Source organism: Catharus ustulatus, chromosome 24, assembly GCF_009819885.2.
Source record: "Catharus ustulatus isolate bCatUst1 chromosome 24, bCatUst1.pri.v2, whole genome shotgun sequence".
In the NCBI taxonomy this organism is placed as follows: Eukaryota; Metazoa; Chordata; class Aves; order Passeriformes; family Turdidae; genus Catharus; species Catharus ustulatus.
The window spans coordinates 2,125,190-2,141,092 of NC_046244.1; the positions used below are offsets into that span (position 1 = coordinate 2,125,190).

Below are 15,903 nucleotides of genomic sequence, written 5' to 3' on the forward strand. Positions count from 1 at the left end.
CCCTGGCTGGAGACTGGAGCCAGGCAAACCCTTGTAGTGATGGCTTTTTAACAGGGGCCTGTTAACAGCATCGCCACAGGACCTGGAGCATTTACCAGCACCAGCAATTTTGCAGCCAAGGATGTTTTTTCCTCAAAGCTGGGCTGCTCTGAGAGCTGAATTAATTGACAGGTCTGAAGGGCCGTATTTATGCAGGAGATCACATCACATTAGTTCCACGGTCCCCTCTGACCTTGTACCTCTCAATCTCTTACATTCCCAGGATACTCATCATTGCAACAACTAACTGCTAAAATTAGAGCTGAGTTAACGATTTAATATATTTACATATATGATAAAGTCTGATAGAAATCTGATCATTGGTATTATTATGAATTCACTGTTCTGATCACTCCTGCTCAAGCAGTGCAGGGACTGAAAGTCTCAAGCAACAGATCAATGAAAATTATTAGAGGCCTGGGAAGATTTCTGTGGGAGGTGGAATTGAAAAGATTAGGACCGTTTAGTTCAGAGAGAGGATAAAAAGAATGGACATGAAAAATCAACACAGCAGCAAAAGCCAGGTAGGCACCCCAATTTTGCACGTTTTGTGCCTGCAGAAAGCCCCACTGTGCCTTGCAGTTGGTCCTGTGGGTATTTATGGGATTGTTTCTGTTCACTAAATGAATGAGCAAAATCCTTCCTGCCAGGTCACCCTGACATCTGAAACTCAGTATTTCCAGAAAGCTACTGTGTTGGGAAAACCTGGGCATGGAAATGCAAGTGAAGGGAGTGTGTGGAAAGGATGCAGGCAGTGCAAAGGATGCAGGCAGTGCAAAGGATGCAGGCAGTGGAGCTGACAGTGGGGGTCTCCCCCTGCCATCCCTCCTGGACACACTGCAGGGCTCTGAGTTTCCCCATTCCCATACAGTGTGATCCACAGGGGAGGCTCCCCCACCCCTCTTTCCCAGTTCCCACAGAAATTCCTTGGATTCCAGGTGCTTGGGAGCTCCTGGTCATTTGGGGCTGTGTCCCTGATGCTCACCCAGTGCAGTGAGGAATGAGACATTTCTGAGCATGTCCCAGTCCTTGAGTCCTGTCAAAGCTCAGGACCTGGTGACAGCCTGGTTCCTACCAGGGAACATGGAGGTTAAATGGCATTTCCAAACCTGCTGTATCCCTCTGCCAGGCTGGCATTTTCCCAACAGACATGGTCTGTTTGCCCCATCAGCACTGACTTGGGGCTGAGATGTCCATTCCCTGTCCACCCCCTGACCCCTGCCACAGTGACCCACAGTGACCCACAGTGACCCATCCCACTGGGGTGCCCCTGTGCCAGCAGTCCCCTCATACTTACCCCATGTGAGGGGTAAGTCATCCAGCCCCAGTCTCCCAGGATTGTTGATGTGTCCAGCAAGTTCACTGCAAAACACAGGAGCAAAAGCTGTGTCAGAAAGCTTTGTCCCCATCCCCAAGGAGTGAGGAACAGAGCCAGCATGAAGAAGCCCTCTTCACATGCCACTTCCTTGGAAATGCCCCCCACCCCTCAATCTTTCACCAGGACTGCCTGGCTGGATATGGGGCAGGAGTTTGGGGATGGCAACAAGTGATGCTCCCCAGAGCTGGTGCTTCAGGATGGACTTGAGTTCTGGCCCCAGCACTGAGAGCAGTGTGACCTTTGGGAGGAGAGGAGGCTGCAAACAGCAGGTTGGGGGGAAGGCAAAGCAAGGAAGGGCTGTGGAAACAAACTCTCAGCATCAGGCTGTCCACCAGTCCCACTGTGGGAAAAGACTGGAGCATCATTCCTCAGCTGGACACTTCCCCTCTGGGAGCCCTTTAGGCTCAGCTCCCTCCCAGCATCACTGGTTTGAAGTCTGCACTCCAGCAGCTGCTGTAATTGCACAGTGCAGTGCCCAGCTCCAGCACAAAGACTCCCCATGGTCCTGGCTGACACCCCACTGGAGAAGTCCATCAAAGCCAACCCCTCCAAATCCCTGCCACCACCAGGAGCCCAGCTTAAAGAGGAGACAGAGGCAAACTGGCGGCAGAGGGGAGCAGATTGTGTGGGGGGAGGTGAGGATGCCTTCCAATGTGCTCAGAAGGTTCTGTGCAGTGGCAGCAGTGCAGGAAGGCAGGATGCTCAGAAGGTTCTGTGCAGTGGCAGCAGTGCAGGAAGGCAGGATGCCATGGCACTGCTGCCCTGGAGCCAGCTGAGCCCCACTCCCACACCCCACAGCATCAGGCACAGGAGAGCCTTGCCTTGCCTGAGAACCTCGAGCTGCTCAGCACCTGGGCAAGGAGCCCAAGTGCTCCTTCCAGCTCCAGCCAGCTCCATGGTGCAGATTCCAGAGGGATGGAGGCTTGTGGGAGGCTGCCAACAATGTGCCCTTACCCTTGGGAATGAGTGCAGTGGGCACCAGGACCCTGATGCCTCAGGACTCCCCAGGAGCACCAGGCTCCCACAGGGACCCCCAGTGCCTCCAGCTTTCCCCATTCCCTTTATCCTGAAGCCACCCAGTGAGGTCAATGCCTCAGGAGCTTTCATCCTTGCTGGCTGCCTTTCCTCACCTTTGAGGAGCACCAGACTGGATCTGGAGGCTCCTTGTCACAGCTTTCCTCTGTGCCACCAGGGCTGGGCTGGTCCCTGGGCTCAGGAGAGACCATGGGCTTGTGGCCAGGACCAGCTCATCACAGCAGGGCCAGGGCATATCAGGACAGCAGCTCCAGTCCTGGCAGAGCCTGGGCTCAGCGTGAGGCTGATCCCTCCAGCCCCAGGAACGGGTGCCACTTTCATTTACTATTACCAGGCAGGGAAGGAGAGGGGGGGAGAGAGGAGCAGAGACGTGAGCTGGCTGTGAAACACCCGGACGTCATGCTCCTGACAGAGCAGATTAGGAGCTTTTGAGGCATTTATTAATGTTAGCAGAACAATTTGAAAGAATTTCCAGGGTTTCTTGTGTGGTTCCATTGGCCCAACAGCAGGCCAAGCCCCTCCACTCCCTGCGCGGCGCTGCTCCCACTGCTAAAGAGGCCCCTTGCCCTCAGCACGCAGTAATTACCTCGGAGATCTCAAATCCATTTTTATTTGTTATTGTTAATCTGAAGATTTTCTGCCTATTTTCCCTGGGTAATTCACCCAGCAGGAGCCCAGGCTTGGGAGTTTCCCTGTTCACAGTGCAGGAGCACAGTCCCAGTGACCCTCAGCAGGCAGGTTGCAGGGAGGGGACAGCCTTCACAGCCCCTGTCTCCCCCCCACCGTGGGCTCTGCACCCTCTTTCCCACGCTGGGACACTCAGCAATGCTCTGCAGGCAGCAGGAGCATTGCATTATGAGCAGTGATGCTGAGTGTGGTGTCCCCCAACAGTGTGTGGGACCTGCAGCCACCGTGCTACACCCCATGCCACCACCCTGACCATGTGCTCGTCACCCAGGCTCACAGAGGTGTCGTCATGACCTGAAGGAGTCTTCTCCTTTCAGTTCCTACATCAGTTTGCATCCCACCCATGGTCAGACTTCTCCTTGCAGGAAGAGGGATAAGTTCCTTTTATTCCCTCACTTCAGCCAAGTGCCCAGAGCCTGTTTTGAGCCCACACAGCGGGCACTGCACACACACAAAGGCACTGTGTGTCTGACAGCTGCTGTTAACTCGTGGGACAGCACATGTGCCTGTGGATGCAGTGTCCATCCAGCAGCACTGCGGCATGCTCCATGTGGGGACACCAACACACCCAAAACCCAGCTGGTTCCAGCCCAGCTCCAAAGAGAACCTGCCACACCTCGTGGGACAAGTGCCCGTGCAGGTGAGCTCCTGGCTGAGCTGCTCCTCCAGGGTGATGCTCAGAGCCCGCCCTCGACGCCGCAGCGTGAGCAGGACCACCACAAAGGACCCCTTTCAGCTGAAACATTTTTACAGAAAATGTGCTGGTTTGGGAGACCTCTCTCCTACAGCTGGGCAATTCTCTTTGATGCTATGGACTGTCTGCACGTATCAGTCTCAAAGCGGGAGCTCCATTTTGTTTTCCTTAGCACCATTTTGTCGTTTCCCTATTCTGTGCCTTGGCCTTGCCTCGGCGTATTGAGCCAAAACACCAGGAGGTGTCAGGGGAAATTCTCGCCCTGGTGGAAAAGCTGTCAAGCCTGATTGCCCGTTCAGATGTAAGCACCTAGGAGCGAGCAGGTCGTTTCCAGCACAACTGGGGGCTGCAGACAGAGCCTCACGTAAGGCAGACCCTCTTGCTGCAGGAAGTTGTGTGTGATGGTGCACGAGCCGTGCACACCGCAGCCTCACTGATACACACCAGGCAGGAGCGTGCAAATCGGTGTGTGATGTCTGTGTATATTGTATTTATACTTGTATCTCTGTTTTTGGATCTGGATCTGTATCCATTTCCATACCCAAACTCTAAACCCTGCTTGGGAGGAGTGAGGGAGCTGAGACTGGGACTACATTCAGAGGATGTGCATTTTTCTTGGGACCATATATCTCTTGTCATCCATCTCTATCTCTATCTATCTCTATCTCTATCTCTATCTCTATTATCTATATCTCTATTATCTATATCTGTATCTGTATCTGTAGATCCCTACCATATATATATTTATATTAATATCCATATTTATATCTAATCTATATCTATTGATATCATCTATATCTAATCTCTATCTCTATCTCTATTACCTATATCTCTATCTATATCTATGTCTATATGTATATGTATATGTATATCTGTATATCTTTATCATCTATATATCTATATCATCTATCTCTATCTGTATGTATCTATATCTATCTATATATCTATATCTATCATCTACATCTATATCTATACAATCTGTATCTATATATCTATCTATATCTATATCTATCTATATCTATATAATCTGTATCTATATATCTATATATATATATCTATACCTATATCTGTATCATCTATATCTATATCTATATCTATACAATCTATATCTATATATCTATATCATCTCTAAAGAGTGAGTGCGCAGACCCTTCCCAACACTGGCAGGTGGCCACAGCTCAGCAGGGATGTGTTGCATCCCCACAAACAGAAGTGGGAGCACGCTGGGGTCTCACATCCAAGCATCCCAGGCTCAGGAATGGGCCCGTGGTCTCTAGGGGAGCCTGTGCATGCTCAGCCCAGCCCAGGGCCATGGTGGGGTGGTGGGACAAGCTGGGGGTGACACACTGGTGGATGCACTGAGTCCCAGCCTCTGGGAGAACAGTGGGGGGCTCTGAGCACCCTCACTAATTGTTAACCCACTGTGGTCCTTCCTCTAATTACTCCAGCATCTCCCTCTCAGGCAGGGGCTTTGTAGCAGAGGCGTGGGGAGGAAGGGTCAGTGGGAGCAGCCCTGTTCCCTTGGGCTTCAGTTCCTCTCCATCACAACTTCAAAGGCCTCCCAAGATTCACAGCAAGGCTCGCCCCCATGCAACGCCTTTTGCATGGATAATTAAACTCTTACCAGCACAGTTTGGCTGCTCCCCGCTACCCAAAGAGCAGCAGGCTGAGCTGCACAGCTCCAGGCAGCTGTGCACAGCCCACAGCAGCCCCACAGCCCCTCTTCGTGGGGAATGGCACAGGGAGGCTCATCCACAGTGGGCAGAGTCTGGGAGAGGGGCAGTGAGAGGAACAAGAGCATTCATTTCCCATCATCTGGGGCAGAACTTGGAAGGGGCAGGTGGGGCCAGGGTGGGTCAGCAATTTGTGTCCCACCCTTTAATCCAAGGGCTGGCTGAATAGGCAGCTGTGACCTTTCCCAGTCAGGACACAAAATCGTGCCTTACTGGTGTTGGAACACGGCGAGAGGACACGATGGGAAGCTTCACTTTCAGCCTCCTGATCCCTGGGACAGAATTTCTCTCCAAAGAATGAAAAATAGCCATTTATTGCCCGGTTGGGGCTCAGAGGGAGGAGCAGCATGCCTGCAGGGCAGCTCAGCTCCCCCCTTGTGTGCAGGGATGTTCCCCACAGATCCAGGTCAGCAGTGGGTGATGCTCTGCCAGACCAGGATTGCATTTGTCCAGCAGCTGCTCATCCACAAGACTGCAACACAGCGGGGATGGGGCTGCCCAAAGGAGGAGTTCAGAAAAGCACTGCGGCTAGATCCAGGAAATATCAAATCTGGCAGGAATTTTGGATTTCCACACTTCTGGAAATGCCAGAATCAGGCTGGAAAACAAAACAAAACAAAATAAAACAAAACAAAATAAAACAAAACAAAACAAAACAAAACAAAAATCTGAGAAGAAAAATACCAACCAACCAAAGGAAATAAAAACCAAAAAACCAACAACAACCAAAAAAAAAAAAAAAAACCCAAGCTAAAAAGAAACATTTCCAAACAAAAGCAGTGCTGCTTTTTGGCTGTGCCCTAATTCCCATTTCAGGATTTCTTCTCAGACCTCCAGATTGTTGCTGTGAACTTTCTGTATTTAATTTTATATCATTTTGTAATGCATCAGGAGCGGCAATACCCATAAGGACTGCCCAGAGGGTCACCCCTTTTCACTATACCCAGAGCAGGAAATACTTTGATGTAGGAAGAAAGCTTGTTTGTTCAATCAGTGCTAACAAAAAGCTTCAGTTCAGGTTTTAAAAATAAAGTTATCAACCTGATCCTTCCAGCCCCTGCATGATATCATGTAAGATAATGTGCAGCACAAGAGCATAACCTGTGGTAGGAGTGAGGTGTTGTGAAATAATGCAAAAAATGAAACAAAACAAAACAAAACACCCTGAATAAAGTATTTCTAAGGCTAAAAACCTTGAAATTATAGGGCAGGTTTTTCTTCCCAGAAAAAAAAAAAAAAACCACATCAAAAGCCGAACAACAAAAAGATGTTCCCTCTAAAAACTACAGGTGAGAAAATAGAGATGTAAAATGGTCATGTTTCCTGCTGGCTTTGAGACTCCCAATGCTTGTGTGCAGTGGGACAGACAGGGACAACTGGGCACATTTGGTGGAGCCAAATTAAATACCCACAACTGGGTAGAGTGTGAACATACTGGTGCATGTCCCAGTACTGGTGTGCACCCATTCCCAGTCCAGGTGTGCACCCATCCCCAGTACAGGTGCATGTCCCAGTACTGGTGTGCACCCATTCCCAGTACAGGTGCATGTCCCAGTACAGATGTGCACCCATTCCCAGTACAGGTGTGCACCCATCCCCAGTACAGGTGCATGTCCCAGTACAGGTGTATGTCCCTGGTACTGGTGTGCACCCATTCCCAGTACAGTTGCATGTCCCAGCCCAGGTGTGCACCCATTCCCAGTACAGGTGTGCACCCATTCCCAGTCCAGGTGCTCAGGCCAGCACTGCAGCACTCACTGGTTCCAGTGCAAGCTGAAACTGGAAATGTCAGACCCCCCCAGTCTGTGCCAGGGCTCAAGGGTGAGTGTGCAGGGCTGGGCAGGGCTCAGAGTGAGGATGAGCCCACACTGCCATGCCCCTGGTCCTGGAGCCACTGGGAAAGGAACTGTTTCAGGCTTTAGGGGGGACTGGGCTCATTGGAATTCAGGGCAGAAGCCAGAGGAGGAGGTGGGAAGGCTCTGGGGATGGGGGGGCAAGAAAGGTCAGGGATTCAAGAAATTCCATGGAAACATCCAGTGTGAGCAGGGGAGAAGCAGAACTGCAGGGAGGCTGGGGAAGGTGCACTGGGGTCCCTGTGGCCCTTGAGGAGGCACAGCTGTGCCCCCAGGTCTGGATTTGGCCACCGGGGAGTCACACTTTTCTACCACAATAAGGACACAGACCTGTCCATCAGCACGGAGGAACCCACGGCTGGCACAGCCACCCCTTGGTGTCTCATCTGGCTAAAGCCCTCTGAGAACAACTCCCATAGCACCAAAGGGCAGCTCCTGGCACCCCTGAGCTCTGGCCCCACATCCTGAAGCTTGAGGAGCAGGTAATGGACCTGCACCCAACTGGGGACTTCCTGCTGCAGTCCAGGTGCAGGGACAGCCTAAACACCCCATGGTACCAGTAATGCAGCCCTTAAAAATGACACAAACATTTCCTAGCACAAAATAAATGTCTTCTGCTTGCAGTCAGCAGCACCTCTGTGGTACAGACTCCAAGAAATAGGAGCTGTGTCCAGAGGGGTTTGTCCCAGTGTCCTCACGCTAGTCCTGACTCCCTCTTCCCTTTACTCACATCTGTTGGGTATAATAAAATAGGCACAAATGCATTTTCACCTTTAGTCACCAAGGTTTCCAACCTCTGCTGCATTTTTTGGACACTGAAGCTCATGCCAGGTAAGCTGCTAGCACTGTCCCTTTTCCCAGAGTATCTCAATCCCCACACACTGCATGCCCACTCCGTTATCTCCTGCCTGTTCGGGATTTGGGAGATTTCTTATCCCACACTGCCACTTCCCATGTCACCCACAGTGACTCAGGCACACCTGGCACTGAGATCTGTGCCTGTATCAGAGCCAAGGCAAACCCTACAGCACCCTGAAAATGCCACTCTGCCATCCCCACCCACCCCGGCAGTCCTGGCAAAGCCCGGAGTGTTATCCTCTCTGGAATCCTCACTAGGGAAACACGGGTTTTACAAATGTGCTCGCTTATCTGGATTATCTGGAGGGGCTTTGCACGGCAGTTTTTCAGGCTGTCAGATGCTTTTTCCCTAATTTCTCTGAGGACATCTTTGCTCTCACACCAGTTGGCCACCCTAAACTGTGCTGAGCTGTTTGTACCCTGGTGACATTTTTAGCGCAAGATAATTTCTTTTAAAGGCTTTTGCCTTTGCTCTCTTAAAAATAGCTTTCTAAAATTGAACATTTTCACAGACAAAAATACCAATACTAACTGTGTTTGAGGAGACAGGCTGAATATCTCATACCACTGGTAATTAAATATCACAGAAGTCCTTAATAATTGCATGGAAGGTGCATAACACAGAGGGTATTTCATCCAAGGAAAGACACAGGAACATGTGGCATCGTTGATGCTGGGATAGAACTCATCTATCCAGCTGCAGCCAGCACTGTTGCCACTCAATAATGTGGTTAAATAAGCAATTTAAATATGAGAAACTGGACACAGAGCAGAAGATACCACAGACACAACCATGATAACCAGGGCTGGAGGTAAAGAAAAATCAGAGAAGGGAACCTGCAGAGCCAAATCTGCCACAAGGGCTGCAAGGTGCACAGGTTGAATTTACCACTTTCACAGCCGAAAAATATGGGCTCTTTAATCCTGCAGGAAAAGCCTAACAAGAACAAATGGCTGGAAGGTGAAGCCAGGGAAATTTGTATTAGGGAAAGAGGGGCCTGATTTTTAAAGGCTGGGGCTGATGAGCTCTTGGAAGGGATTAGTAAAAGCAGCGCTGCCTTTGCCAATGTCTTCAGATAAATAGCAAATACTTTTCTGGACACTATCCCTGGGCCAAACACACTTCATTAGGTTTTATTGGTGTGCCTGGATCTGATCCATTAAGGAGTTACATCCTTTAATTGTTTAAAGAACACTCCAGAGTTGTTTATGGCGCCGAGTATCGCGCATCGACACGGGCAGGACGGACAGGGAGGGTTTTGTTTCATTTTTAGGTAACACAAGTCCATTATCAAACCTTTCCCTTCAGGACTGGCAAGGCTGAAGGGGTTAATCATCTCTGTGACAGAGGAATCATTTTGAGTGTTGGCCAGGCAAACAGGCTGGGTTAGAAGAATGAACTATCAAAAACTGTCAGGGTATGAATAGAGTTATCATATGAATGGATGTGCCCCTGGAGATAAAGGCAGCACCAAAGGCTGCCAGTGAGGCCAGCAGGGACAGGCAAAACACAGAACAAAGAGCAGAGGTGTCAGGATGGCTCCACGAAACCCCTGCTCCCCAAATCCTGCCAGGGATGTGCAGGATGAGCTTCCACCCCTCCTGAGCATCTCTGGGGCTGGGGTTCACTCCTGGGGTTTTTTTTCAGTAATATATTTTGCTAACCATCTTTCAGCAATCCAAAAAAAAAAAAAAAAAAAAAAAAAAGAAAATAAAAGAAAAGAAAAAAAGAAAAAAAATGAATTCCTTCCTCCCTGAAGGAATCCATCGGGTTTTCAGTTGTGCTTAAATTTGGCTTCATCGGATCCGTTTCCACCATAACCAAAATGAGCGCTCATTTTTTGTCCCTGGAAACAACCCCTTGCAATTTCAGGAAACAAGAATTCAAGAGAATGAAAAAACCTTTCAAAGCAGGTGTGTTTTATACACAGGTGTGTTATTTTTCTGCAAATTTTGGAGGTTGATTTTCTGGAAGTTTTATAAGCTATTAATACAAGAGGGACGGAAACGAAGATGGCACCAGAAACATACCCCCATAAGCCTACCTAAAATTATGTAAATATTTGCTTTATATCAGCATTTCTGGAGCAATCAAAAAATTAAACACCCCTCAATTTTATTTTTTTTTTTTACTATTTTTTTAGCCTAAATCAGCTCCCTGTTTTAAACCAAAGCACCTCCATTCCCCATCACCAAAAGTCCATAAGCTGAAACGCTCGTTTCCTATCCTTGAGAGGAACACACACCCCCACAGCGTTTTTAAAACGGAAAAGGAGATTTCCTCTCCCTTTCAGTGCCTCGCTCTTCCCGCAGCCCCGACTTCGGCGTTGCTGCAGCGAAGTAGGAAAGGAGCATTGAATAAACATGCAGATTAGTTTTTACCTTTTTTTTTTCTGTTTGAGCAGAGGGGCAATTAATGAGATTACAAGGAGAGATTAGCGGGGGGACCCCCTGAACCCCTCCTGTGGCCCCCATTTCAGCAGGCAGCTGGGTTTGCCCAAGCATTCTGGTGCTTTCCCGCACCCCAGCGCTGTTGAGTGGAGGAACAAAACCCCACCAGCCGTGGCACAAGGAAAAGATGAGATCCCCTGCTCGGCTCTGTATCCTCCCCTGGACATCACCCATCCCCATCACCTGCTGTTTGCCTCAGCCAGCCCGATGTGCCCCAAAATGTGGGGAAATGTCCCCAAATTTCCCTTCCCTGCCTCGCCAGGTCCCCACATGGATTGCTCCAAGCTCACCATGCTGTGATGGGGAGGGAGCTCACCCATCTCATGGACCGAGGGCAGAGCTGGGGGCATCACCTGGGAGGGAGCAGACCCCAGCAGCAGCGTTTGAAGAGCCATTTTTTGACAGAAAATACAATTTTGTTACCCCCCACCCGAGCTCCAAATGCGGTAATTTCTGCTCGTCTGATCCGCTTTCAATTTAACAAAGATATTTCGTATTTTATTATTTAACTTCAATTTGTGCTTTAATATAAAATATGAAATACGAAATGTGAAATATAAAATAGAAAATACAAAATCTAAAATACGAAATACGAAATATAAAATATAAAATACGAAATATAAACTATAAAACATAAAACATAAAATATAAAACATAAAATATAAAATATAAAACAAAATACAAAATATAAAATACAAAATATAAAACATAAAATATAAAATATAAAATAAAAAATATGAAATAAAAATATAAAATAAAAAATTAAAAATATAATAAAATACAAAATACCCGCTTCAATATTTTCACCTATGCAACTCGGTCTGCAATAGTGTAAATATTTTCAGTCTCTATTACTTCATATTATTGAAAATAACTTTTCTACCTCCCTGCTCTAAAGCAATTTAATAATTTCAGATAATTCTTTTTTCAGTGCTTCAAATAAAAATCTTCCACATCCTGCAAATTTTTACCCCTCTTTAAAAAAAAAAATAAATCTGAGTTTTGGCTGCTGCGCTGAAATGGGGGATTTCCCATGGAATGGCGATTCCCTTGTCCTCCTATTTCTCGGGCACGCCTGCACACAAGACTGAAAGGAATAAAAAATATAAGCTTAAAACTTCTTGGAACAAATATTTCAGGAAAGAGAAAGGCACTGGGAGCTCTTGGAAAGGAAAAACCCAGGGGTTGAAGTTGGGTTTTTGGTTAATACATGTTTTTATAGCCCAGCTGCCTCCCAATACATGCATGCAGAGTGCAGCACACCCCGGCCTGAAATTTGCTTTGCGGTTGTCATTTTGTACCTTGCATTTCCCAACCCAGCCCTGGGAAATGCAGGGCACAGGGAGGCTGTGGGAGCAGGCAGAGGTGACGGGTCACACCCTCACACTGTGCCCGTGGCCACCACGCGCTCTGGGGAAGGGACAGCCAAGCCTGGCGCGAGCGGAGGGTGGCACGCACCATGGGCCATGTCCCACATTCCCAGTGCCACCCCGTGCCAGGGTGCGCAGGGACAGGCACCACAGCCCATCCCAGCGTGGATGCTGCTCCCAGCTCAGGGACAGGCACCACAGCCCATCCCAGCGTGGATGCTGCTCCCAGCCCATCCCAGCAGCCGGGACACTGGGAACATTCCAGTGCCACCGCTGACGGCAGGGACTGGCTGGCACTGAGTGCCCCGTGCCCAGGATCCGTGAGCATCATGGTGGTGGTGGATGGAGCCCCAGCAGCTTTCTGCAGGCTCCCACACCTTTCCCTGATGCCACTCAGCACCTCCTGTTTGGTCTAATCGAGATCCAGCCCGCTTGTGCAACCTCCTGACCAGGGCTGTGATGGAGGACAGCTTTCTTTTCCAATAAAAAGCAGGAAAGCCAGGTCTCTCCCAGCTGGCAACAGGCTAGCTGTCAATGCCGACACCATAAAAGCCAACCCAGCACCCAGGGATCTCCTCACAGAGGACACCAAGAGCCTCACTCATCAACGCCCAGGGTACACCAAGTCCAGGCAGGGCTGTTGGGCTTTGTGGGGCTGCAGCACCGAGAGCCTGGTGCAGCATCCTGCACCACACCCTGCCCGGGGCATGGGGCAGGGGTACCTACTGCATCCAGAGCAAAGAGCGAGCTGGGGCTGCGAGTGTCGGGGTGCTGGGGCCATTCTGCACCCTCACAGCCCATCCCATCCCCAGCAGGGAGACCCCAGTGCATTCCCTGCACGGGCAGCAGAGCAGATGGGAGAAGGGGCAGGAAAGGGCCGGGAAGTTGCATTGGGCAGAAAACAGGGTTAGGACCAGCAAACAGCTGGGAATTGGGGACAGAAGCGAGGAAGGTGCTGTGGGTGTTGGACGATGGCAGTAAGTACAAGGAGCCAGCCCAGCAGCGGTGGCAGCCCCTGGGCCTCAGCGCGGTGGAAGGACGGCCGAGATGCCGGGCAGGAGAAGGGAGAGATGCCACGGGCTCCGTGGGGCAGGGACACGGCCCCGAGCTCGCTGCAGAGGCTGTGCTGTGCTGGCCATGGCTCTGAGGCACAGCAGAAGGGAGGAAGGAGGCTGCTGCCGGTGCCAAGGACACGCTGGGGAGCGGGAGCGGCAGGGCTGGCGATGGCGATCAGCAGCCCTGGGAAGCAGCCGTGCTGCCGCTCACAGCACACGGGGACAGGGCGAGGGTGGGTGGCAGGAGCAGGAGCAGCACTGCCAAAACCGAGGGGGGCCTGGGGTACCGGGTAGGGACAGGGACAGGGGATGAGGGCAGCCGGCAGCCGGGCAGAGCGGCCGGCTGGAGAGAGCAGGCCTGGCGTGCCTGACACCAAGATGTCCGGAGATGCTCCTCAGCTGCATCCCTGCTTCCTACTTCAGAACTTTCCAGCCCTTTCTCTCACGAGAAGTTTCCCACCTGAGTGCCCTTTCCAGCTCCCCTGATCCTCCGCACACCTTGCTGTGCCCACCCAGCCGCTCCATGGCTGCCCCGCTGCTCGGCCGTGCTGCAGGGCTCCGGGGATGGGGATGGCCGTGCCTGAGCCGGTGCCGGTGTCCCTGTCCCCTCTGCAGCCACCCCTGCATGCTGCAGCACAGAGGGCAGCGGAGGGAGGCAGAGCTGCCGCTATTGCTGCAGACTCAGGTTCTCCTGAGCAGCTCCGAAGTTTTGCCTCTGGTGCAAAAGCTCCAGGATTAGCAAACTCAGGCAGGCAGGAGCCTGGAGCTGCGCTCCCCTGGGAGCACGGAGAAGCAAACCCGGCAGGGCTAAGCCCATGGTGACACATCCGAAGAGCCACAGCCACCCAAGGGTGCCCCCAACACTGCCCCGTCACTCCAGGGCCACCCGGTTCCTACCTTCGCTGGTGGTGGCCGACAGGCAGGCAGCCAAGCTGATGACGATGGAGAGCGAGGATGTCAGATCCCCCTGTGCCCATGCCATGGTCCGGCGGGGGCCACCAGCCGCAGGACGGGGCCACCTCGGTTGTCCCAGCACGTCTGCGAGCGAGCTACCTCTGCCCAGAGCTCCGGCACTGGCCGGCGAATGCAAAGGCACTTTGCGCACATTGCTCGCAGCACACGGGCGGGCGAGCAGGGAGGGACAGCCTGCCCGTCACCGCTCGCAAGCCAATGGGCTGGGTGGGCTCTGCAGCGAGCCCCCCTCTCCGCGCCACACGCGCTCGCTGTACCCAGAGCCGGCAGCTGCTCTCGGGCTCCCGCTCCCCGCTTTCCCCCACCCCCGGCGAGCTCCAGCAGTGCCCGGAGCATCCTGTGCCCCCCATCCCGCTCCGCTGCTCTCACCGGCCGCGGACACGCAGAAACTTGGAGCTCTGCGCTCGGTCGGGGTCGGGTGTGCAGGGGATGGGGTTACCTGTCCCTCCAGGTATGCAAGGAGAGGAAATCCCCTTGTCACTGCTGCCCTTGCACGGCTGAAGGAGACAGGCAGGACACCCCCATTTCTGTGCCACTCGTTCTGGAAGAGACACTCTGCTCTCGATTCACCTGTGGCCCTGGGAGCAGGGGACAGCACAGCCAGGGCTCGCAGCGCCCTGTTTACTGTCACACTGTCACCTGGCAGAGGGGCAGCCCTTCCCAAAACAGTTTGGGAAGACACAGCAGCTGTGCCAGGGCAGAAAGGCTGGGCACTGGGCAAGGGTGTCCTGTCACAGGGGCCTGGGGCTACCTGGGAAACACAAAGCATCCTTCCCACACCTCTGCATCCCTCCTGCTTGGAGCCACCAGAATCGCCGAGCCAGGTGAGAACCTTGCTCAGCATTAAACACTCGACAGCTGTCAACAGACCCCCTACAGCCACTACTGCTTCCCCATCTAAATGCTGAACAATCATTAATACCTGCCCGTGGTTACCACAGATGCTGACTCCCATCTACACCACGTGCAGTGACTTACTCACTCCTCCTTGCACTCGTGGCCAGTGTGAGTGCAGCCCTACCTGCCCCAGGAGCTGCCCTGGGACAAGGCACACATGGCAGCATCTCTCTGCTATCTGTCAGGCTATCCCGTGGAAAATGCCCATCCCAGACTTGCTCAGTGGGGACAGGGAGGGAGAGGGGGTGCAGCGCACCCTCCATTCCACCCTGTGTGTTCCCTGGAGATGCTAAACCCCGTGCTGGGGCACCCCACAGTGCTACCAGCAGCTTTCTGCCTGGAGGAGTGAGAGGAGCTCCCTGCCCAACTCCCAGCACGCAGCAGCAACAATTCCCCATTCAGAAGGGCTGAGGACTGTACCTGCAGGGACATGTCTGCACCACTCATCACCAGGACCTGGGAACAGCACAGAGCCTCGGGTCCCTCCAGGATTTTTCCCCTGCCTGCCTGGGAAGCCGTCGGTCCAGAGACAGTGCTGGAGAGATCCTGTCATCAGTGGTATCACTGGATGGGCTGGCAGAGAGGCTGAGGCAGGGGCACAGTGGGGCTCAGGAAGACACCAGACATTCCCAAGGCAGCTGGCAGAGCCTGAGCAGTGCTGTTGGATGGGGGAGTGCAGCTGCACAGTGACCTTTGCAGCGAAGGGGTCAGGGCTGATGGTCTCCAAAATCACAGCAAGCCACCAGGAAGCCCCAGATGATGCCACAGTAGTTGCACCCCTGCAGCTGGTGGGAAAGCAAATTTTCAGCCAGCTATCACATTGCTACTCTGACCCAGACATTCCATTTGCTGAAAGGGCTTGTCACAGCTCAGTGCTGGAT

At 51.9% G+C, this 15,903-nt stretch overlaps 1 protein-coding gene across 2 annotated transcripts in view; it reads right to left on the reverse strand.

Annotated features, from left to right (window-relative positions):
* Nucleotides 1–14,277, reverse strand: part of EPHA8 (EPH receptor A8) — a 52,763-nt gene extending 38,486 nt beyond the window's left edge. For both annotated transcript variants that reach the window (XM_033079646.1, XM_033079647.2), the window contains exons 1-2: nt 14,051–14,277; nt 1,337–1,401 (exon numbers count right to left, since the gene is read on the reverse strand). In XM_033079646.1, coding sequence (XP_032935537.1) covers nt 1,337–1,401; nt 14,051–14,135 — 150 coding nt within the window. In that variant the 5' untranslated portion in view covers nt 14,136–14,277. The remainder of the gene's footprint in view (nt 1–1,336; nt 1,402–14,050) is intronic.
* Nucleotides 14,278–15,903: the final 1,626 nt, after the last annotated feature.